The sequence below is a fragment of the Electrophorus electricus genome, chromosome 23 (assembly GCF_013358815.1).
Source record: "Electrophorus electricus isolate fEleEle1 chromosome 23, fEleEle1.pri, whole genome shotgun sequence".
NCBI lineage: Eukaryota > Metazoa > Chordata > Actinopteri > Gymnotiformes > Gymnotidae > Electrophorus > Electrophorus electricus.
Window position 1 is genome coordinate 11,327,153 of NC_049557.1, and position 10,000 is coordinate 11,337,152.

A 10,000-nucleotide genomic window follows, 5' to 3' on the forward strand; every position below is an offset into this window, starting at 1 on the left:
AGATGGGTGGAGGAGACAGGTGGAGACGGGCGAAGGAGACAGATGGAGATGGGCGGAGGAGATAGGTGGAGATGGGTGGAGGAGACAGGTGGAGACGGGCGAAGGAGACAGATGGAGATGGGCGGAGGAGACAGGTGGAGATGGGTGGAGGAGACAGGTGGAGATGGATGGAGGAGACATGTGCCAGTCTTTGGTGACGTGTGGTGCCAGTGTGGTGCCAGTGTGTGTGTGTTAACTGTGTTGGGTTAAGTGTGGTGCCAGACTTTGATGACGTGTGTGTAAACTGTGTTGGGTTAAGTGTGGTGCCAGTCTCGGGTGAAGTGTGTGTCAGGTTTGCTAGCTGCGTGAGGCGGAGAATGCGCCACCTGTTGGAGGGCGTGGAGAACACGGCGAGGATGATGTCCCTGCCGTGCAGGTGGAGCACGGGGCTGGTGGAGTGCAGCAGGTTGAAGTAGAAGTGGGAGTCTCCCGGGATGGAGCAGTTCAGCCGGGCCTTCAGGAACGACGTCCACTGCTTTTCCAGGACCCGCTGGGAACCACCCAGGTCACTCTTACACACCCGGGCCACGCGTGACACCACCACCTGACAGATGAACAGACGGACAGTCAGACAGACAGACAGACAGACAGACAGTCAGACAGAGCTGAATTGATGGTCAGATGCTGCCCAGATCTTCATGTGTGGGACCTGCTCTTGGACATCTGCTGACCGGCTCCTGCCTTAGGAGACTGAGGTCTGTTAACGGCTGACCCCTGGTGTTACGTGATGACTCATCCTCCCACATGCTCTTCCAGTGTTGTTCTGTTCGGCTCTGGGTGGGTCCGTACTCAGGGTGGGAGAACACTGGATGGGTCTTATGTGAAGAGGACATTTTCTCCTGTAGAAGCTCCTAGTTTCATGCCAGTGCTGTTATGCTCCATCCGTGCTTCACCCGACTCCACCTGACGCTTTGCGTCGTGCCTGCTGACGTAAGGCTCACGTGCAGTTGTGTGGCCATGGAAACCCCTGCCATGAAGCTCCCGGTGCACATAGTTTTCGTGCTGACGTTATTGCCAGGGGAGGTTCAGATCTCTGCAATTCCTGCATCAACAGAACGTCGGCAACTTTTAAGCACTACGCGCCTCAGCGTCCGGCAACCGCGCTTTGAAGTTACATGGTCACTTTGCTTCATAAACGCTTCCACTGTCCAAGAACTCCACTCACAGTAGAACATCTAGGAGGGAAGAAAGGTGTTGACTGTTGACCTGTTGTCCTATCCCAGCTCCACGCTGGAGTTCAGAGAGCTCTCTAGAACAACACATTCTTCCCAAATGTTTGTAAAGGCCAGGTGAGCCAGGTGAGCCAGGTGCATGGCCAGGTGCTTGACTTAATACACCTGTAGCAATGGGACTTAATGAAACACCCGAATCTGATGATTAAGGGGTGTGTCCTCTAAATCCATTAGTGGTACGCCATGCAGATACAAACTTCAGGCCTTCTGAGGTGACAGGTCCTTTTGAGAAATCCGTTTCAGATCACTAGGACCAGTGACAACGTTGTTGCGCTTGGCAGGAGGCCGGAGGAGCGATTGGTCAGTAGTCAGTACAGTGTACAGTAGACAGTAGACAGTACCACTACAGTACTAATGTCTTCATCTGTTTTCCTAAGCAAAACCAACTTCTTGTTTTCAGTACAAGCCATGAACCAAACAATACCCAAATTAAGATGGTTCAGAATTCCATGTGTTTTTAATCTTGATTCGAATATTATAGACTTTTTCATTAAGTTTATGGATTCTAGGACTGTATCTGCTAAGTGTCTCACAGGTGTCCTACTGTGTTTAGACAGTAAGTCACACTGACCTGTAAACAATCTACCGTTAAGAAGGATTTCTGGGTGCTGACTTATCATCCAACAAATACAACACTCAGACTCCTCCAGGACTTTTTCAGGGTCCTCCAATAATCTCCTACAGACGAGACAAAGACGTCAGACGTGCTCATGAAGAGTGAGGTGGATGGCGGCTGTATTAACGTCTACTGTGTTACTGTAAGAGACGTAATCAGCTTCAGCTTGTGAAGAAACCAAGAGAAGACCTGCTGATCACTGTGTTAAACACCTTCAGAATGAAGGATTTGTTGTTTCCACTGATGAGACATTTTAATACTAATACACGCTGCATTAATGACATATGTGTTTGTATTAATGACATATCTGTTTGCACTAATGACATATGTGTATTAATGACATATGTGTATTAATGACATATGTGTTTGTATTAATAACATCTGTTTGCACTAATGACATGTGTATTAATGACATATGTGTATTAATGACATATGTGTTTGTATTAATAACATATGTGTTTGTATTAATAACATCTGTTTGCTGTAATGACATATGCTTGTATTAATGACATATCTGTTTGTATTAATAACATGTTTGCTGTAATGACATATGCTTGTATTAATGACATATGTTTACATTAATGACATGTTTGTATTAATGACATATGTGTTTGTATTAATGACATATCTGTTTGCACTAATGACATATGTGTATTAATGACATGTGTTTGTATTAATGACATATCTGTTTGCACTAATGACATATGTGTATTAATGACATATCTGTTTGCACTAATGACATATGTGTATTAATGACATGTGTTTGTATTAATGACATATCTGTTTGCACTAATGACATATGTGTATTAATGACATATGTGTTTGTATTAATAACATGTTTGCTGTAATGACATATGTGTATTAATGACATATGTGTTTGTATTAATGACATATCTGTTTGCTGTAATGACATATGTGTATTAATGACATATGTGTTTATATTAATGACATATCTGTTTGCACTAATGACATATGTGTATTAATGACATGTGTTTGTATTAATAACATATGTGTTTGTATTAATAACATCTGTTTGCTGTAATGACATATGCTTGTATTAATGACATATCTGTTTGCACTAATGACATATGTGTATTAATGACATGTGTTTGTATTAATAACATATGTGTTTGTATTAATAACATCTGTTTGCTGTAATGACATATGCTTGTATTAATGACATATCTGTTTGTATTAATAACATCTGTTTGCTGTAATGACATATGCTTGTATTAATGACATATCTGTTTACATTAATGACATGTTTGTATTAATGACATATGTGTTTGTATTAATGACGTATCTTTTTACATTAATGACATATGTGTTTGTATTAATGACGTATCTTTTTACATTAATGACATATGTGTTTGTATTAATGACATTTGTGTTTGTATTTCCAGTTGTTGCTATGGCAGCAGTGAAATTAGGAAACTCAAGGATAAAGAACTGATCTACACTCCTGGATCACCATGAAATGAATGTTATGATTTAAACATCTATTTTTCATATATAAACTGTCTCCTCATACTGCTCATTCTTGCACAGTTGATAAAGGGCCTCTGTCCAAAACATCCTGTTTCTCTGGAAACTTCACTACAGTGCTGAATATCTCTACATCTGATGCTACAGTAACATTCCGCAGTTCCTCACGTGGAGACTTTTTTATATTTTTATATGTATAATTCTAATTTCCTGCCATTTTACTAAACCGTTCAACCTTTAAATCCTCCAGCAGTGTTTGTCAGAGTCTTATGGCCTTATTATTCGTCTCAGAAGAGTAAACTGACATAATTAATTTAGCATGCCAGCGCCTTCTGTAATGTAGTTCACTGGACACGTGGAACTGCCTGAGAGGCAAAGCTGCACAAGCAGACTGCCATCGCAAACAAAAACCCACCAAATTAGGAGCTGCTAATTACATCAGAGAAGTTCTGCTTATTCGCCAAAGACTTGTTCCAGTGAAGAAAGGAACAGTCATCCAAGCAACAGTGATAAAAAAGACTCAGCCTGATTTAGTCCAGACATCTTACAGGGCAGACTTAAAATAAACAGCCAGCTCAAGTATGAAAGAGAAAAGGTTGCAGCACATTTTGGGTGAAAATGCAAGCCCTCTCTTCCCCCCCCCCCTCGCCTCCCCTCTAATCTCCTCTCGTCTCGCCTCACCTTCTCCAGGTAGTTGAACTCCATGGCCATCTCCCGGAAGAAGAAGTACACGTGTGGTCCCCACTCCAGAGCGCTGATGAAGTACGGCTCTGAAACGAGAGGAGACTGTCACCACCATCTTACCACACTAGAGAAACAGTTCAATCCAAACTCAGTTCACCAGAGCATCGCTGTCCGACAAAAGCAAGCTGCAGACTCAAAATATCATCGATGTTCAGAAACCTTGAAACACATACAAATCAATTAAATCTACGATCATGATCATCATATAGACACTACTGCAGTAAATCAAAAATACATCAATCATCAAAGGAAGCCAATGGATTAGTAAATAAATTTGCAAGTGAAAACAATCTGCATATCGTTGAAATGCATATAAAAGAGAATAAAGGATGAATGCAATAGAAAACAATGCATCCAAACTGCAGGGTTTTTGGAACAAAAGTACCAACCAATCACAGAAGTTTCCAGAGGAAGAATCTTTTAGGATGCGGGATAAACACAGGCGTATTCTGCCACAATATCCTGGACATAATCTACATCACATGCAACGTTTCTCCCTAGTGAGTGAGGCCACTTCTCCGTGGATGGGACACATTTCAGTATCGTGGTAGGAAAGAAAAAAGCTGTGATGGAAAAATCCAGGAATCTCAAAACATTTCAGCAAGGACACCTGAGGATCTAACAACAGTGCCTGCCAGAGTAAAGCGTTTGGCCATCACGGGCCACCATACAGACTTTAAACGCGCCAGGACTCAGACTGTGGAGAGGACAGACTAATATCAGTGCGCAAACGGCCCCTAGTGTTAAGACCCGATGACTACAAAGATCAGAACACGTTGATTTGCATAATCTTCATGGTCATTAAGGCGATAAATGTGGGTCCTGGTCACCTGAGAGAGGGCAGTAGAACTGTGACTGCAGTGGTGATCGGTCAGAATGACTCTTCTGGACCACAAACACGACAGACTTTAGGTCACACACTCTGGCCTGCACCGTTCTGACGTTCTGACATCCTACAGACCCAACAGCACACGCACATGCCACTGCACGCGGCCTCGTTCATTCCGTTTTGTTTCTTTCATTTTTCACTCGTCTGTGTGGATTCAAACACACTGTTGTTTTCACTTTGACTGAGAACAGCTTTGGTGTGTTAAGCAGGTCTTGTTAGTGTTCAAACTGTCATATGTGTGTGTAATTTGTTGTGCCTCCTGCATGGCTGGGTTAACTGGGCTTACGGTGATGTAAACAGAGACGAGGAGAAGAGAGGAGAGGAGAGTAGAGGAGAGGAGAGGAGAAGAGAAGAAGAGAAGAGAGGAGAAGAGAAGAAGAGAAGAGAGGAGGAGGACTTGGCTGACGTAGGATCTATTTGGATCTATTTTTACAATTTTATTGGACCTTCTAAAATTAATGATGCTCACATCTACACACACACACAAACACACACACACACACACACACACTCAGAGACATAGCCTCACACACATCTACACACACACACACAGATCTTTGGTGATGTACTACCTCTGAACCATTTAGAGTCGTGTTTGACAGTGCGCAGGGCGGGGCTGTCCCCCAGACTCCGGTAGATCACAGCATCTATAGCCAGGAAATCAGTGACCGTTGCAGTGAAGAGGTTCCCACCTACACACACACACAAACCAGTTAGAGGAAATGCCATACAGAGATATATGGATTTAATATACCCTATTCCTCATATCCTTAACATATTACACCATACTTTGTTTCACTGCGGTTTGTCAAGGTCGTCACGGAGCAGCAGAAAGCTCGGCAAGAAAACCCCCGACTCAGCATGTGCGTGTGTGATTACGGCAGAGACAGATGGAAAAGCATAAAAGCACAAACCAACTGCCTCAACAAGTGTGTAATTATGACAGATAATTGATGAGGGGGCGACCACACTGTGGGCCTCTATATATGTTTCGTATATAAAAAAGACTCCACGGATAGAGACTTCCTGTGGCACTGGCCCTGGGGAATGACTAAGGCCTCATACTGGAAGCAGCATGCTGTCTAATTCCCAAAAGCCAAGAGAACTTGCTGAGGGGGAAGGGAAGCATAAAGGTGGGGATGGGAGGATGGAGGGGAGGGACAGAGGGGAGGGATGGCGGGGAGGGACAGATGGGAGGGACAGAGGTGGGGATGGGGGAAGGAGGGTAGGGACGGAGGGGAGGAACAGAGGGGAGGGACGAAGGTGGGGATGGGGGACGGAGGGGAGGGTACAGATGGGAGGGACGGAGGGGAGGGACGGAGGTGGGGATGGGGGAAGGAGGGGAGGGACGGAGGGAAGGAACAGAGGGGAGGGACGGAGGTGGGGATGGGGGACGGAGGGGAGGGTACAGATGGGAGGGACGGAGGTGGGGATGGGGGACGGAGGGGAGGGACAGAGGGGAGGGATGGAGGTGGGGATCAGGGACGGAGGGGAGGGACGGAGGGGAGGGACAGAGGTGGGGATGGGGGGATAGAGGGGAGGGACGGAGGTGGGGATCGGGGATGGAGGGGAGGGACGGAGGGGAGGGACGGAGGGGAGGGACGGAGGTGGGGATGGGGGAAGGAGGGGAGGGACGGAGGGGAGGAACAGAGGGGAGGGACGGAGGTGGGGATGGGGGACGGAGGGGAGGAACGGAGGGGAGGGACGAAGGTGGGGATGGGGGACGGAGGGGAGGAACGGAGGGGAGGGACAGAGGTGGGGATGGGGGGATAGAGGGGAGGGACGGAGGGGAGGGACGGAGGGGAGGGATGGAGGGGAGGGACGGAGGTGGGGATCGGGGATGGAGGGGAGGGACGGAGGGGAGGGACGGAGGTGGGGATGGGGGACGGAGGGGAGGGACAGAGGGGAGGGATGGAGGGGAGGGACGGAGGTGGGGATCGGGGACGGAGGGGAGGGACAGAGGGGAGGGACAGAGGTGGGGATGGGGGGATGGAGGGGAGGGACGGAGGGGAGGGATGGAGGGGGGGACGGAGGTGGGGATCGGGGATGGAGGGGAGGGACGGAGGGGAGGGACGGAGGTGGGGATGGGGGACGGAGGGGAGGGACAGAGGGGAGGGATGGAGGGGAGGGACGGAGGTGGGGATCGGGGACGGAGGGGAGGGACAGAGGTGGGGATGGGGGGATGGAGGGGAGGGACGGAGGGGAGGGATGGAGGGGGGGATGGGGGGGGGGGAACTTAAATTAAAAAGCATGCGCTGCTCTGTCTGCAGCATTCGTCTCAGTTTGTGGGAAAAAAAAAATGACAACATGAAAATGTTATCAGAGAAAAGAGAGAACAGGATGACCAGGAGAGAGCTGATGGCAACGCTGAGACCGAGCTGCTGCTACACAGGACGCCAAACGCACCTGCTGTTCTATGTACCTAGTGCTCTATGTATATATAGTGCTCTATGTATATATAGTGCTCTATGTACCTAGTGCTCTATGTATATATAGTGCTCTATGTATATATAGTGCTCTATGTACCTAGTGCTCTATGTATATATAGTGCTTTATGTACCTAGTGCTCTATGTATATATAGTGCTCTATGTATATATAGTGCTCTATGTATATATAGTGCTCTATGTATATATAGTGCTCTATGTACCTAGTGCTCTATGTATATATAGTGCTCTATGTATATATAGTGCTCTATGTACCTAGTGCTCTATGTATATATAGTGCTCTATGTACCTAGTGCTCTATGTATATATAGTGTTCTATGTATATATAGTGTTCTATGTATATATAGTGCTCTATGTATATATAGTGCTCTATGTATATATAGTGTTCTATGTACCTAGTGCTCTATGTATATATAGTGCTCTATGTATATATAGTGCTCTATGTACCTAGTGCTCTATGTATATATAGTGCTCTATGTATATATAGTGCTCTATGTACCTAGTGCTCTATGAATATATAGTGTTCTATGTATATATAGTGCTCTATGTATATATAGTGTTCTATGTACCTAGTGCTCTATGTATATATAGTGCTCTATGTATATATAGTGCTCTATGTATATATAGTGTTCTATGTACCTAGTGCTCTATGTATATATAGTGCTCTATGTATATATAGTGCTCTATGTACCTAGTGCTCTATGTATATATAGTGCTCTATGTATATATAGTGTTCTATGTATATATAGTGCTCTATGTATATATAGTGCTCTATGTACCTAGTGCTCTATGTATATATAGTGCTCTATGTATATATAGTGCTCTATGTATATATAGTGTTCTATGTACCTAGTGCTCTATGTATATATAGTGCTCTATGTATATATAGTGCTCTATGTACCTAGTGCTCTATGTATATATAGTGCTCTATGTATATAAAGTGCTCTATGTATATATAGTGTTCTATGTACCTAGTGCTCTATGTATATATAGTGCTCTATGTATATATAGTGCTCTATGTACCTAGTGCTCTATGTATATATAGTGCTCTATGTATATATAGTGCTCTATGTACCTAGTGCTCTATGAATATATAGTGTTCTATGTATATATAGTGCTCTATGTATATATAGTGTTCTATGTACCTAGTGCTCTATGTATATATAGTGCTCTATGTATATATAGTGCTCTATGTATATATAGTGTTCTATGTACCTAGTGCTCTATGTATATATAGTGCTCTATGTATATATAGTGCTCTATGTACCTAGTGCTCTATGTATATATAGTGCTCTATGTATATATAGTGTTCTATGTATATATAGTGCTCTATGTATATATAGTGCTCTATGTACCTAGTGCTCTATGTATATATAGTGCTCTATGTATATATAGTGCTCTATGTATATATAGTGTTCTATGTACCTAGTGCTCTATGTATATATAGTGCTCTATGTATATATAGTGCTCTATGTACCTAGTGCTCTATGTATATATAGTGCTCTATGTATATATAGTGCTCTATGTACCTAGTGTTCTATGTATATATAGTGTTCTATGTATATATAGTGCTCTATGTATATATAGTGCTCTATGTACCTAGTGCTCTATGTATATATAGTGCTCTATGTATATATAGTGCTCTATGAATATATAGTGTTCTATGTATATATAGTGCTCTATGTATATATAGTGCTCTATGTATATATAGTGTTCTATGTACCTAGTGCTCTATGTATATAGTGCTCTATGTATATATAGTGTTCTATGTATATATAGTGCTCTATGTATATATAGTGTTCTATGTACCTAGTGCTCTATGTATATATAGTGCTCTATGTATATATAGTGCTCTATGTATATATAGTGTTCTATGTACCTAGTGCTCTATGTATATATAGTGCTCTATGTATATATAGTGTTCTATGTACCTAGTGCTCTATGTATATATAGTGTTCTATGTATATATAGTGTTCTATGTATATATAGTGTTCTATGTACCTAGTGCTCTATGTATATATAGTATTCTATGTATATATAGTGTTCTATGTACCTAGTGCTCTATGTATATATAGTGCTCTAAGTACCTAGTGCTCTATGTATATATAGTGTTCTATGTACCTAGTGCTCTATGTATATATAGTGTTCTATGTATATATAGTGTTCTATGTATATATAGTGCTCTATGTATATATAGTGTTCTGTGTACCTAGTGTTCTATGTATATATAGTGCTCTATGTACCTAGTGCTCTATGTATATATAGTGTTCTATGTACCTAGTGCTCTATGTATATATAGTGCTCTATGTATATATAGTGTTCTATGTACCTAGTGTTCTATGTATATATAGTGTTCTGTGTATATATAGTGTTCTATGTACCTAGTGTTCTATGTATATATAGTGTTCTATGTACTTAGTGTTCTGTGTATATATAGTGTTCTATGTACTTAGTGTTCTATATATATAGTGTTCTACATACCTAGTGTTCTATGTATCTAGTGTTCTACAACACCTGGAAAAATATAGCTAAACATACTGCTGAACACAC

General features: G+C 43.0%; 1 protein-coding gene across 1 annotated transcript in view; it reads right to left on the bottom strand.

Annotated features, from left to right (window-relative positions):
- Positions 1–10,000, bottom strand: part of sema6bb (sema domain, transmembrane domain (TM), and cytoplasmic domain, (semaphorin) 6Bb) — a 115,532-nt gene that overhangs the window by 28,204 nt on the left and 77,328 nt on the right. Inside the window, exons 8-10 of the mRNA XM_035521968.1 lie at positions 5,578–5,697; positions 4,054–4,142; positions 366–583 (exon numbers count right to left, since the gene is read on the bottom strand). Of these exons, the coding sequence (XP_035377861.1) occupies positions 366–583; positions 4,054–4,142; positions 5,578–5,697 (427 nt within the window). The remainder of the gene's footprint in view (positions 1–365; positions 584–4,053; positions 4,143–5,577; positions 5,698–10,000) is intronic.